Source organism: Orbicella franksi, chromosome 2 (assembly GCF_964199315.1).
Source record: "Orbicella franksi chromosome 2, jaOrbFran1.1, whole genome shotgun sequence".
Taxonomy (NCBI): Eukaryota; Metazoa; Cnidaria; class Anthozoa; order Scleractinia; family Merulinidae; genus Orbicella; species Orbicella franksi.
This window is the reverse complement of record NC_138146.1, coordinates 23,364,900-23,380,664: the sequence shown is the minus strand read 5'-3', so window position 1 is coordinate 23,380,664 and position 15,765 is coordinate 23,364,900. Positions and strand designations below refer to the sequence as shown.

At 35.8% G+C, this 15,765-nt stretch overlaps 1 protein-coding gene across 1 annotated transcript; it reads left to right on the top strand.

Annotated features, from left to right (window-relative positions):
• The first annotated feature begins 80 nt into the window (after positions 1-80).
• Positions 81-15,134, top strand: LOC145478763 (dual specificity mitogen-activated protein kinase kinase 5-like). The gene is made up of 23 exons (XM_081456886.1): positions 81-187; positions 1,026-1,074; positions 2,647-2,714; positions 3,266-3,335; positions 3,484-3,524; positions 4,133-4,176; positions 4,473-4,524; positions 5,320-5,384; positions 6,111-6,150; positions 6,550-6,618; positions 8,110-8,162; positions 8,647-8,675; positions 9,230-9,291; positions 9,726-9,774; positions 10,350-10,423; positions 10,551-10,601; positions 11,169-11,240; positions 11,997-12,026; positions 12,414-12,443; positions 12,892-12,924; positions 13,216-13,277; positions 13,805-13,850; positions 13,965-15,134. Exons 1-23 carry the CDS (start codon positions 89-91, stop codon positions 14,091-14,093), a joined length of 1,317 nt encoding a protein of 438 aa, XP_081313012.1. The 5' UTR covers positions 81-88; the 3' UTR covers positions 14,094-15,134.
• Positions 15,135-15,765: the final 631 nt, after the last annotated feature.

Genomic DNA, 15,765 nt, shown 5'->3' with positions numbered 1-15,765 from the left:
TCCAGAAAAAACAAAACGCCCTTCACATTCTGCAAAATGGACGAGCGTTTTGAAGAAAGTTCTTGAAGTGAAATGATTCGATCGCCATATGTCCTTGTCACCTTCTCTGGTGATACGAATTGTTCCTGACGAAGGGGAAGCTGTAGATTGGACTGTTCGTCAGAATATTGTTTTTCGGGATGTGCTGGTATGTATGTGCGCTGGTGATGATGTTAATGTGAGCGTGCTGTAATTTGCTAAATCAATGAACTTTAAACTAATAAGCTTAATTTTGTAGGCTTCATGTAATCCTTGTTTTAAAGATATATTGGCGTAAAAGAAGGACGCGGAATAAAGTTGAATTAGTACTTCCTATCGTTATTATGTAGGGTCAGTTCTGTATATAGATAATTTAATAGCATTTCAAGTTAAACACCGGTTATCTGGACCGGAAAAATCTTCAATAGACTTTTTTAAAATTCTTTTTTCCATTAGCGGTAAAATTTTTTTCATGCAATGTAAAATGTCAGTATCAGTTGACTGTTACCCGTTTTATTCTCGAGGTAAAAGTTTACCGTATTCTTACGTAATTACAAATGTACACAATGTTTTTGAGTGATATTGTTAAATGAAATGGCAGTGATTTCCTTGTTCACAGTCAGCACAAAACTCTTGAACATAAACCAGCAACCTGAAAAATATATAAGCTTCATTTGTAAGCAGCTTAAGAACGTTCCCCACTTTCACTAACATTGCAAGTGATGAACTTTAAATCGTGTGAGTACATGTATGTTTTACATCACTGCCAATCGTACACTGTATGTACATTGTGATGACAGCCAATGGGTCGTGATAAAAGAAAGGAACAAAATGGATCAAAGACCACCAATGCCAACCCTTTGAAAATTGGTGAATCATAATATGTACTTCATATTTTATATGAAATATTACATGTATGTAGTTATGAGGACATCTTTCATACATATATTATGTACGTAAGTGCTGTTTGGTGTTAATGAGACTATGCCTGGCTGTTTATTTTACAGGAGGCAATTTCCCAGGTGATGCCTCATACTACAGCCACTGCATTTGAGTGTGAGTATTGAGGAACAATCTGCTTGCTTCTGGGTTTATGCATCAACTGTGTGTGAAACTGTCAGTTAATTGTCATTTGTTTTCCCTCAATGGCCAGGACACAGTGCAATTACATTTGCACAAGTGCTGTTTCCAGGCAAAGGTTTTTATTCACAATAGTAATCATGATTAATTTAAAGGCAACAAAAAACAATTAATATTATTATTACTGTTGTTGTTGTTGTTGTTGTTGTTGTTGTTATTATTATTATTATTATCGTCCTCACGTAATGTTTGCTTAGAGTCCTTAGGGCCGAGACCAGACCATGGTCCTGGGGCACTAAGAGATGGCCAGTTTTTAGCTTGATAGCACCCTCCTCAAAATGTGTGCTGTACCTAGCAAGGTTATCTTTTGTAGTTCACTGATGCTTATTTGGCTGGGAATTCTTCAAGATAAATTTCTAGTCCCTTTTTGATAGCTCCAAGTGCTCCAATGATAACTGGTATCGTTTCCGTTCTCATGCCCCACATTCGGCTTGTTTCGATTTCCAAGTCCTTATATTTGGATAGTTTTTCAGTGACTTTCACGGATGTGTTTCCGTCTGATGGTACTGCCATGTCAATCAATTTACAGGTTTTTGTTTTGTGGTCTTTAATCGCTAAATCGGGTCTGTTGGCTGTTATTTTCCTGTCTGTGTATATTGGCATGTCCCATAATATCATGACATCCTCGTTTTCTGTAACTGTTTCCGGCTCATGGTCATACCACTATTCTGATGTCTTTATATTATAGTTGCGACAGACTTTTCAATGTATATACGTGGCTGCTTTATTGTGCCGGTGGGTATATTCTGTTTTCGCAAGTTCAAGACACCCAGACACGATATGGTTGATTGTTTCGTTGTATTTGTTACACATCATGCATAGGGGGCTAGTACCGTCTTTGATAATGCTGGCGTGGTATGATCTGGTAGCTAGGCTTTGGTCTTGGGCTGCAATTATGAATCCTTCCGTTTCTGCCTGCAGTCCACTGCTTTTGAGCCACTGGTTGGTTTTGTGGAGGTCAACATCTGCTTCCTTTATTCTCTTTGGGTATCTTCCATGGAGGGCTTTGTCCTCCCACTGCTTTGTTAATTTTTCTTAGGTCTTATTTCGTGCCATTTGTTTGGTTCTCTTTGCATATTTGGTGGTTGTTTCTTCTGCTTGTTGTTGTTATTATTATTATTATTATTATTATCATTAATATTACTGTTATTGTTATTATTATTATTATTATTATTATTATTGATACAACATGAACTACAATAGGGCAATTAAAGAAGATACAAAAGAAATATACTTGTAATTGCTGCAATGTAGTTATATAGCATGTATAGGAGTTAATAGAGGGTGTGTTCTTATGGGATGATTTGTATCAAGATCTTTCATTCAAGATCACTTGGATCATGGTATATCAAAGGAATCGATGGATCCTTGCCCAGAGTAGATTCATTGGTTCCTTCTGATGCACCATGATCCAAATGATCTTGGATCATTGATCCTGATCCATGCTTCTATTTTCTTGATGATTTCTTCTCTGCCACCTTTCTATAGATGAAGATGAGGAAGGAGATAGAATCACTGTTAGAGGTGACGAGGAATTGCAGGCTATGATTAATGGGGTAAGGCACTCGTATGTTCAGTACTGAAGAGAGTCTAGTACTGTAAGTTATATTTAAAAGTAAATGTAAGTTTTATGTTTGTATGTAGGAACTTTAAGAATAAAGAGATCTACATTTTGTTATTGTTTTTGTTAATCAGGTCGACAAGAATGTATTAATATAAGATAAACACAATATTATTATTATCCTAGATCCAAGGGTATTTTCTGTGCTTATCTCCATTATACATTTTATACTAAGCTCTTGTGGAGCATGCATACATGTATATTATTTTATAAGGTTTTCAATTTAATTTATAATTATGATATGGGATTGATATACATGGACATGTGCAATTTATTAAAGAGGAGTTCACTTCAGTAACAAAAGTAAACTTGCATTTGCTGGTTTTGCATTACAGTACTACACTTCATTGAAAACCACTTTGGACCATAACTTATTATTTAATTTGTACTTTATTATATATATGTATTCATAGGATTATTTCTGTTATACATGTAGAACTTAATAGTTGAATGATATTTTTTCTTCAATTCTCTCTCTGGTAAAAGCACCTGTGGATGAATGCAGAAAGACTTAGAAGAGGAGTTTCACAAGAGCCATTAATTGTTTATCCAAAAGGTAGCGAAATGTAAATGCTTTATTTCTAAACCTGCTCTTTCAGACCTCATCCACTTACATGTAGTTTGTGTGTCTATTACTTTATTTTGATTTTGAGAGTGTACAATGTATCTGCAAGTTTTTACAGTGCATTCTCTATTTTCCACAGCTTGTAGAACTTCAAGAAGAAGGAATTTTTGTGGGCTCACTGTAAGTCCTTTTAAAACTGCTACTAACATCTTGTATTTGTTGTATTTATCACATTTTACCTGCAAATTAATTTATACCTCAAGTGACTAAGCAGTGCTAAATGTTCGTGTAGTGGTTTATCGCTTTTAAATAAGTTTGCTTCTAGTAATCTGTAGTATCATTAATCCTCAGCACATAATCTTGGCCGATGTGATGTTCATTAAAATAATTTTTCTAACAATTGATATGTAATACACACAGCTGATTTTAAGGTATAGTTTTAATGAATAGCAAGACACTAAATTATTTTGTAATTTAGCTTGCAAAATATGTGCACAAAATACAGTGTATCATGTCAATGTGATTTGATATTTACAACAAAATGATGACATATCAATGAAACCAACAAGATAATTTACTATGTAACCTTAAATATTTATTTACGTATATTTCCTCACCCAGAAAATAGGATAAGGGAAAGGGGAACCTGCTCATTGGAGTGGGGAGAAAGCAAGTTGAAATTTTTCCTCAGAGGAGGGGTGCTTAGTCAAGGTGGGAAACTTCATATTAGTGGGGTGGGGCACTTAGTCTATGACTTACTGTTGGATGCATATGTTTTATTAAACCAGGTTAACACAAAGGCAACTCCAGTAAACAATGCTGTTCCAACAAGGTGAATACATGTACTGGGACATACTTACTCTTTCATGTTTCCAATCTTCTTCTAAAGTATCAGACTAACGAGAAAATTATGTTGCCATTTCATGGAGGACCTTCAGCCATCACACACTATTGGCTGATAGTGTATGATAGCTTAGCCAATCAGATTGCAGAATTTGCAGTCTAAGTATACTAATAGGATTCTACTATTAAATAATGATATTGATAATTATGCTGTCAATCCTAGATTAATATTATTTAACCTCATTGAAAAGCTATCAATATTTATACAGATTTCTAATTTTGTAGCTTACAAAAGTCAGAGCATGGAGATATAAGGGTCATTTTAGGCAATGGCCAGGTAAGAGCTAATAGAATGTTAGCACAGAAATAATGGTCTAAAAATTTCTATTAAAAACAAGGCAAGCTGGTTTACACATATACATAGTTTTGTAAAGTGGATAGCTAGTAAGAACTCCTGAAGGCTTTTTATGTACTCACAGATACTAAATTTAATATGGGATGGTGTATAGCCTTAAAGAATAAATCATTTATTAATTATTCCTTATTAGTATATACCACACAAGTGAATAGTACTTTTCACGCATGCTGATTAGCTAGCTCGGAGGTGATTAGCCAAGTACTATTAAACTCCAAGCAGCCAAGGAGAAACAAAATGGATTAAACTGGTCTTTTTCTTTGAATATCGTGTCAGATCCAAAAAAAAAAAATAATAATTTAGTGAAAATCATCGAACTTTTGAAGTCGTTCGTTTCATTTCACTTCGTTTTCCTTCAATTGCTCACCTGACTTACCGTATCATGTGACTTTGTGAGCACAAGTGTGCATCGAACGGCGCGTGAATTTTTTTGTCTGACCTTTTGTCGCTATATTGTCACAAATAAAGTCACTCTTTGGTTCACTAGTTATTAAGCTTGTGTGGTACATACGAAAACAATTATTCACCTCAGTGTCGCGGCTTGGTAAATATCCACCACTATTCACCTCCACTTCAATGAATAATTGTTAATTATTAACAAATTAGTTCATAGGTAAGACAACAAGTAATATTGCGTATACTTCAGTCCTTTACATTATCTTATTACATGAACATTTAAGTTTAGGACTGTTAATATTCTGCATTTGTGCACTGTAGGTTTCCCACACAGACATTCAGCATTTAGACATTTTAGGACATGGAAATGGAGGAACAGTTTACAGGTTTGTTACTAAGAGTACTTTCTTTATTTAGGTATAATTAAGCAATCTTTAACTGCAATGATGTATTTGCAATCATTATTGTATAATTATGTACATGTATATATCATTAATTATAAGCTATATTGCAATCTACAATGCCACAAATGAAGATTGACAAAATAAAACCTGGAAGTGTTAAGTCCATGAAACTGTCTTCTGTTATAAATAATAAAAATAGATGTTAGGCCTTGTACTAGGTTTTATTTTCTGATCGGTTATTACCTTGTCAAAATGCTCCACAAGATGTTTGAGGTGGAATCTGTAGCTGAACGTTACATCTTGGACCTGAGTGGCATCTTTTCCATTTCCTCAGTAGTGATGATATTGATGATGTCATTTTCTGCTTTTTCACTGTTATTCATATACAGTAGTCAGTTTTTCCATAGATTTATTAAAATGAAAATTATGTGGTGGCTTGAAGATATGAATTATACTTTCTTGTGTTAAAATGATATTTTACTCCCTTGTTGTACTGTAATATAGTTATTACTAGGATTGTAAGATATTGATCTTCATATCTCCTCCACAAGTGCTTTACACTCAGGTCATTTATGTAAATTGATATATTGAACTGATCAGGACCTCGCAGACTTTAAACTTGATTAATATGAGGCACATGTACATGTATACTTGAAGAATTTGTCAGTTTATGTTTATTTATTTATTTATTATTTTTACTTCACCCAGGGCCTTGCATACAAGGACAAACCGAATTATTGCAGTTAAGGTGAGCTTTTCTGTCAGTTATACCATTCCATACTTAATTGGTTTGACTCTAGAATCTCAGCCACATGTGTCAATTTATTTTATCTTATTCTATATATTTTTTTATTACAATTTAATGACAAAAAATTCATAAAAAAAGCAGAAATGCCTGCCATAAGGACAGTCTGTAAAAGAGTCAGACAGATCAAGTACCTACATTATAAATAATTATATGAAAAGATATTAGATTTGCTATAGATTTGCAATATGAATTTTTTTGTGTGGGTGGTTCAATTCACTGATTCACAATCAATATAATCTTAGAAAGCAAAGTATGACTGCAGTGTAGTTCACTAACTGAAAAATGGTACATTTTCTCTAATATTCAAACGTTGGATGTTGTTGCTTCATGTATTTTTAGGTGATTCCTTTAGATGTAACTCCAGATGTACAAAAACAGATTATATCTGAATTGGAGATACTGTTTCAGGTAAAAATTGCAAATGAGTGTTTTTTTTATTCTTAAATAGACTGCAGTTTAAAGTTATGCATACATGTCAGTACAGTTCACAATGCCTATGCTGTTAGTGCTGTTATTAAATTATAAATAGGATATTACCATATGAGGAAGTAGCAGATCCCATTAAAATAGTGCTCAATACACATATAGTGTAGAGCTGAGTATATGAGTAATAACGAAGAGGCAAGATTTGCTGTTACTCCGAGTTTCGTGCTTACGCACTCATCAGACAGTATTTAATGATAAGCATTCCTATCAACTAGATATATATACACGGTATTAAACAATAGGCTAATTGCTGGACTAGTTGCATTACAATAAGTGATAGTTATACTGGAAAACAATAGGTGTGAAGACAGAAATTACGGGGACGAGTATAAACTGCGTGGGTGCAGTACAATATAAAGAAAGTGTCAAGCGTTCTTCAAGTAGAATTTGTTCTCGTGCCGGCATTTAGAAATAAGTTCTGATCTTTTGTTTAGTAGATTGTCGTTGCTATGTTTGATAATCATTAGTTTTTCTGTGAGGCAGAGGTCGCATCGTTTGGAAATGTTGTTGTAGGGTCTTGCACGGCTAATAATTGACCATTTGATGTTGAAGTCTTGTTTTTTGTCGTGTAGTTGCCAGATGTATTTAGAAAGCTCGGTGCTGTTGATGTGTTTTCTGTGCTTAAATGTGGATTTGTGCTGCGAGAATCTCTGTTTGAATGTTCCTTCTGTCAGTCCAATGTAGTTCTTGGTTGTGTTGTTAGTTGTAACTTGCCTGACTTCCAGTGTAATCTACAACGCACAAGTTACAACTAACAACACAACCAAGAACTACATTGGACTGACAGAAGGAACATTCAAACAGAGATTCTCGCAGCACAAATCCACATTTAAGCACAGAAAACACATCAACAGCACCGAGCTTTCTAAATACATCTGGCAACTACACGACAAAAAACAAGACTTCAACATCAAATGGTCAATTATTAGCCGTGCAAGACCCTACAACAACATTTCCAAACGATGCGACCTCTGCCTCACAGAAAAACTAATGATTATCAAACATAGCAACGACAATCTACTAAACAAAAGATCAGAACTTATTTCTAAATGCCGGCACGAGAACAAATTCTACTTGAAGAACGCTTGACACTTTCTTTATATTGTACTGCACCCACGCAGTTTATACTCGTCCCCGTAATTTCTGTCTTCACACCTATTGTTTTCCAGTATAACTATCACTTATTGTAATGCAACTAGTCCAGCAATTAGCCTATTGTTTAATACCGTGTATATATATCTAGTTGATAGGAATGCTTATCATTAAATACTGTCTGATGAGTGCGTAAGCACGAAACTCGGAGTAACAGCAAATCTTGCCTCTTCGTTATTACTCATATAAATAGGATATTATAAATTTATCTTATTTAGCAATCTAATAATTTACATTCTGTAATTTCCTGGTGCATTTCAGTGTTCCTCGACCTTTATTATTGAATTTTATGGAGCATTTTTTGTGGAAAATAGGTAAAGTTTGCCTCTTACAAACAACATTACTGTTATTCTAGATGGCCAGTTGTGTAAGGTTTTTTTAAAATGTTTCAGTAGATTGTAGTTTTTTCCTTCTCTTTTGTTTGTTTTTTGTTTGTTTGTTTTGTTTGTTTGTTTGTTTTTATTTGTTTTTGCTGTCGCTTAGCAGTTGAACTGTTTTCTGATGACTTGAGCAAGACTTGTACAAGGCTTGTACAACACATTATTAACACACAGTGTCTACCAAAATTAATGGGCACTTCAAGTTTCATGTTCAGAGAAAAATAAATATTAAGTTGATTTTCATGTAGTACAGTGTACTGTTGACACTGTCTATGGAAGCAAGTACCAAACTTAGCAGACTGCCATTCTGTCTGTTTGTTCAAAACTGTACTGACTGAGGACTGACAGAGGTTAATTAAATTTATAAATGATTCTTATTAACAACAAATTGCATGTTTTCTTTTCAATCTTTACTTAGAATATCAATTTGTACAGAATATATGGATGGTAAGAATTCAATTACTTCATAGACAGTGCAGTTATCAATAGTTATTTCATTATTAAGTTATTATTGTCTATCGTCACTGTTTGTTTTTCTTTCATGGTCTGACTAAGTGACTAATGATCATAGGCAGCTATGATACATGTAGCTGTAGTATGTTTAAACGGTTTCAGCTCTGTAGTAACTTGAAGTAAAATAATATTGACACTAACTGGCTCTTCGTATCACGCGTTGATTTTAACTTTGATATTAAAATAATATGTATTTAATCCTGACTAGTAGTTAATTGTCTCTTTGAGCTAAGTGGATCATCATTCTGCCCAGCCTTGTACTATCAAGTTGAAAGTTCGTTAGTGTCTTTTTAAAAGATTATATGTGTACTGTTTATGTACTGTTTATTCCACTGAATGTGAATGTCAGTCCATTACAGGCTATTCACTACTCCCATTAATTCAATACGTTGCACTTAGCAATTTTCTACTAACCTAGGTTCACTGGTTACATATTTACTAGGAATGAAAAAGAGAATTTCTGATGTGACCATTTTATCTCTGCTTAGGAGGTTCCCTAGACATGTTTGGCTGCATACCAGAACCAGTTTTAGGCAGAATTGCAGTTTCAGTAAGTGTTCAACATTAGCAGACCGTTCCTTATTGATATATTATTGCAAATTTCAGAAGTTTAATTGTCTAATGTTTCCATTGATGTGCAGCAAAGACATGAAGGAATTGTTGGATGAAGGGCAAAGTCAATCGTCATTAAACTGTTGTCAGTACTCTTTCTTCCTTTGTTCCTTCTGCTACATTCCAAATAACCACTAGCAAGCTTGGCAATAGAGAATGTTTACATTTTGTTTATTGATCAGTGCAGGGGTGTCGCATCTTTGAGAAACTTACGTACATGTATGCACTTCATTCATTCCCTCTAAAGGTGTCAGCCACATATGAAACAGACAAAGGAAAGGCATTTAAACTTAACAAATGGCACCCTGTCTGTTCCTTTGAATAATTACTCTAGAACTGTAGTCGTGGTGAACAATGTTTCTGTCTTTACAGGTAGTCAAAGGACTTCTTTATTTGTGGGAATTAAAAATAATGCATAGAGGTGAGCAAGGCCTTACACTCTTTGAATTTGTATTAGTAAAAAACTCATTCCTGAATTACGAATTTATTCAAAGTTTAAAAACTACCGTATTTTTTATTTGATAAATTGACATTTCAATAACTAAGAATTTTAATAGACGGTAGAACCTCGATTTAACGAACCTCTATATTACGAAGTTCTCGATATAACGAACGATTTTCTCGACCTCATTAGTAGTAAAATATATGGAAAACAACCTCGATACAACGAAACCTCGTTATAGCGAACACATTTTGCCAGTCCCTTGGCCCTTCGTTATATCGAGGTTTCACTGTAACTGAAAATGTTTGAAGTATTGCATCGCAGTTCTGCAAAGGACGAGGCTATGTAAGCCATGAACTATCTTATAAACTTGCACGGGACAGAGGTCAAACAGTCATCCATAGAATGAGACTTAAGGATTCATGGCTGACATGATCTTCACGATCCAATAGTTGCATAATTCATTTGTTCATTTATTGCACAAAGCTTTATCAGTTTTCCTAAGCTCATTCTTCTAATTTCCTTCATGTTCTCTCTTCACACCATTACTGTAGATGTGAAACCTTCCAACATTCTAGTGAGCACAAGAGGCCAAGTGAAATTATGCGACTTTGGTGTTAGTAGACAGGTATCTAATATATAACTGTGTCATTAATACTTTCAGAGAAGAATTCGACGAATTGATTTGGAATATACGGTCATGTATCATTACTTGTAATTTTATTTTCTTAGATTGTTCTTTTCTTCTCATTCAGCTGGTCAATTCAATTGCTACTACTTACGTTGGAACTCACGCATATATGGCGGTAAGATTCTAACACTTACTATTTTCTATATAGTTTTACGCTTAAATGTCTAATTTGCTTGGAGTTCGTCAACTGTCGTCAAAATGAAACAGAAATACTTGTTGGGTAGTAGGGACAACTGTGCTGGCTTTTAAGCTCTAGAATTATCAGCATCTTAACTTATTTCACGTCAAGTTAGAAGAATGCAATCATTACCGAGAGGAAGTTGTCTTTACGCAATTATTTCGATCAAATTCTCTAACTTGTACCGTAAGAAATATTGTAATGGAAACTTGCTGGTTGAGATGGTCACAAAGTATAGGTCACTGTGATCAATTTTAAGGAAACAGTCGAAGGTTGATATGTTGAAAATGTATTGGTCACTAACAAGTCCGGCTGATGAGGAAGTCTTGGGGCTGCTCTTTCAAGTTAGATACCTAACATAGATGATGAACTTCATGGTAACTTTTTATTGTTTTCACCAAAATGATGGCCTAATATAACCCGGGTTGGAGAGAGCTTTGTCAGTAAGATTTGTCAACTCATCAACTTTTTACTGTTGTTCTCTCTTGTTTCGTTTTCTTCCAGCCTGAGCGCATACTAGGAGATGAATACAGCATTCGATCAGAGCTGTGGAGTCTGGGAGTCTCTCTTTTAGAGGTGACAGAAAAAAAAAATTTTCACACTTATAATGGCGACATTGCGAATAAGAAAGGACCTGAAAACAAAATGATCAAAACTTGACCAAAACTCTAACACTGCAAGCAATCTATTAACACCAGTAGTTAAGCAAGTGGTAACAAGTCTGTTATCGGTTCTATAGTGGACAAGTCTCTTTCATGGACTTGATATTAACTAATAAAGTTATTTTACTGTAAGCACCTTAACAGAATGGTATATATTTTGGGAGCATTACTTTCAATACATGTACAGTGGAACCCCACTTTACGGTCACCTCGTTAATACGGTCAGCTTGTTATTACGGCCAGTCTTTTTTGTCCCGGTGAAATGCCCTTACAGTTTCTTATAATAAAACCCCGTTTATGCGGCCAACGGCCACATTTTGAAATCCCAACCTGTATAATCCTCTCCCATTATATCCCGTTTATACGGCCACTCAAACCAGTTATATTCATCTTTCCATTGTCAATATTGCGTGCACTGATTGAAGTTTCAACTTTTTAAAAATTTATACCAGTCCTGCATTTTGAATGGTTATTAAAGAACAGTTGTGCAGAAGTCAGGAGAATTGCAAGGATGTTAATTATTTTGGCGTGGAAATGTCTTCTGAACTGTAAAAAAAATAGTACTTGAAGTCTGTTTCTTTGATACGTAAAGTGTTGAATTTTTCTAGTCTTGTATCATCATTATAAGCGCTACCGTTTTGATGATCTAATTTTTTTTTATATACCACAGATGGCTCTGGGGAGATTTCCTTACCCAACGGTGAGATGTTTTCACTATGTTTCTTAGTTATACGAATGTCCATTTAGGGTTTAATTAACCTGATGACGCCCTTAATTGATCCCAAAAAACAGTTGGTGAGACGATTGGTTTTTAGTCTGCTCTCTTGGCGTGTCAATCTCATCCAATTGGAGAGATTCAAGAATTTTCCGTTGTCATTCCCGTCCTATCCTTCTTAGTCAAATAAACCCTCCATTATATACTCGGTGCGTCTAGAGCGACCTCAGGGAGGGTCCCGTCCGATAGGCGAGCACAAATGTGCCACTTGTGATATTATTGTCCTTTCGTCGCCGTCAGAAATCATTGGTAAGTTAAAAGGGGTGGATAGCTTTGTTAATAATGTACTGAAATACCCATGTTATTTTACAGGAAAGTCATGGAGGTGCTGAAACGTTTCTGGTAATTAAATTCTTAACAACATTGTTAGTAGAATCAGTTAGTTTTTAAGGATGGTCTTATAGGTTGCCATAAGCTGTTTCATTTTTGCAATGGTTCATTATGGCTGTTGGCATCGTTAAGACATTTCATTTTCCCTGTATGTTCTGGAAACAACTAGATTTTTTGCTCATTTCGTCGTCCGTATGTAAAGGAGCTATCCCTCATACGTAGTTTTTTGTTTTGTTTTACGTCTGCCCTACTTAAACAGTCTTCTGAACCTATGGTCTGTCGCACTACAATCTTTCTTCAGCTTCGGTTTAACTTAATTGTTTGGTGTTTGAATACCTTAGAACACTATAATTTTGAATTTGAAAGCAACTGTACGTCAAGCAGAAAAGGTCGTCGTGGCGACGTAGATCCTGTGCCGAACATAAAGATTAACCATGAAAATTTTGCTTTCCTTTGTTAGCCCATAGCGCTACTTCAGTGCATCGTACATGAGGTAAGCAAATCGTAGTAACTTGATCTTTTAAGATTCACGTACTACTAATTAATAAAGACCTTTGCCACGATATTTTAAGATTTTAATGTAGAACAGGTAATGAAAATCCAATGACACCTCAGAAAAGATCACCTTGAACGTTGTGAAATGACCAAGTTTAAAAGTCGTGTCGTTATAAAGAGCCAAGAAGTAGCTATGAGAATTTTACAGGTTTGTATGGGAGACGTGTACTGTTTGTCCTAGCCCTAAACAAGGCAGGGTTTGATTGTTCGCTTGTCTATTTTTTTCAAGAATCCGCCATGTTTACCCGAGGATAAATTCTCACCAGCGTTTGCGAATTTCGTATCTCAATGGTAAGGTTGTTGTTCCACATTATTACATAAACCTGCTAAAAGTTTACTTTTAATTATGTACCTAAGAATATTAGCGAGATTTCAAGGAGTTAAAACCCTGTCTGGCTGCGAGGAAACACACTGCACCTATCAGTGAATCTGCGGTGAGGGGGAGATTTGACATCAAATAGCGAATCTTTTGGCCATTTCTCTACTCCAGTTCTATACTTTACGCTTGTTAAAAAGAAGACTAAAACTGAGAACTCCATATTTAACAGAGGTGGCCAGTGATACGTGTTTATTTCCTGCCTTGCTGGGCGTTTCTTATTTACCGGCTGTGGATTATTCAATCTCAGTTCTTTTCTGTTTTATTATTATTTCTGTTGTTTTTTAAAGGAAGGTTTATTACGTTGATCTTTGACGAAAGGTTATTAGTAATAGCGTTTAAAGAGAATTAAAGAGAATTCTGTGAGCTTAGCTTTCAGTGAACTGTTGACGGACCGAAGGACGGACGGACTGACTGATCGAATTTTATATTATCTTGATAGTATGCAGAAAAACCCTTTAGTAAGACTGACTCCAGAAGCAGTTTTGGTAAGTGACAGTTTTTGACAATCTCACAATTACAGATGCAAGCTCCTGTGTTGTTCGTTCATCTACACTGCATTCTCCTACTCAGCGTATAATTTTTCTTTTTCCACCGTATAGACTCATCCTTTCATCGCGACAAATGATGATGGTAATATTGACATGATATCCATGTGGGTGTGTCGTCAACTGGAGCAGAGACAATCACGTGCACACAGCTTGGACTCGCCTAATTCAGAATCACCATGACTGTATTCATACTCAGAACCACAAAAGAGCGTTTTCACTGACGTGGTCAGCAGCCAGGTCGGCTAGAAGACTACGAGTAGTCCCTCTTTTGCTTAGTCCGTCGTGCGTGACACGAAAGAAAACCACGAGAAAAAAAATGGCCGCGCGAAATCCTGGGGGCCAGAAGTACGTGCGTCTCGCCCCCAGGATTTCACGCGGCCATTTTTTCCTCGCGGTTTATTTGCGGTCTCGCTCGGCGGACAAAGCGAAAGAGGGACTACTCGTAGCCTAGTTGGGTAGCAGCTCTCGTAAGGTCTCGCGTGAATGGCTTGATACCCTTTGAGAGGACAATAGAACAAACAACAGAAACAATGCCCATACTAGGCTCAAAACAATAGCCGCTAACAAGTAAGGAATTACAAGCTTTCGAGAACTGCTACACTTTTGCAGCAGCCATGCAAGAGTTCACCTCCCACAGGATTAGTTTGGGACACCAACATGGCCGCCGTTTGGGTTTCAATATTTTGGGACACCAATATGGTTGCTGTTACGTCATGTGAAAACACTCAATTGGGTGTTACTTGTGAATCTTTTTCTTCTAACCAAACAAGAATAAAGGACTGTAACTTCATTAACTGGCAACCAAAGAGAAGCTGATGCTTGTCGCAAATGTGTCAAAATATGACTATAGAAAAAAACAGCTGAGGAGGATTTTTTTCGAGTCCCCTCCCGATTTTTTATTTATATTCTGAAGTCAAATTTAGCCAACATGAACACGTACAGAATTATGTTTGTTGAATTAACTTAACCATTAGCAGGATGGAGTGAGTATTCATGGATCTACTGACCCAGCTCTCGCCAAAATCTGCCCGACTCTGTAAATAGTTTGTAATTAATAGTAGGCAATTATCAGTAAGAAATGTAGTATAATATAATTAATTAACTAATTAATTAGTTAAGTATCAAGTATAGGTAGTGCGAAACAGACGTGACGCTTTCAAATGCACAGAAGTGACTGTTAGAATACAAATGGCGATCACAAAAAGTGTGTTTCATTGTGTCTTTTTACCTTTTATGCCGTGTGCCAATTTTGATCTGCGTGTGTTCCTCGTCAGCTATCTCTCAGGCACTCGAGTAAATATTAATTGTTAAATGCAAGATGGCGAATCGTGAAAAGACTTTTCGTTCCGTAGGCCAAAAAAATGTGGCTCAATTGCTTTCCCCAACGTAATAGTAAACCAGTAACCAAAAGTCGCTTATCAAAACAACGCCGAAAAGTTGCGCAATTTTGTTCGCTGATGTTGAACCAAGAGACGATGATCTCTTGTTTGAACTAAGCACTATTAAGCAGATTTGTCCATTTCGATTTACACATGCAAACAGACATTGAGGGCCTAAGAGGTTAGAAGAAAAACCAAGAATGGGTTAATGTATAATTATGTTAGTTGTTGCTTCCTTGTCTTTTTGTCAACTCATTCAGAACTGTACCAAACTTGTGGTTGACCTTTTTCCCTAGCTCTTCTATTTCTTTAAGGCCTTCTATAGCTTCATTTATCTTCTTTCCAAGGGCGGCTTTTTTAGTTCCGTCCTCTGGAACTTTATTCTGAAGAAACGAACCACTCATCTGCAAGCATTCTTTATTCCAGTCGTTAAAGAAATCCTCGAATCTCCTGAAGTTTGCCCTCAAGCTGTC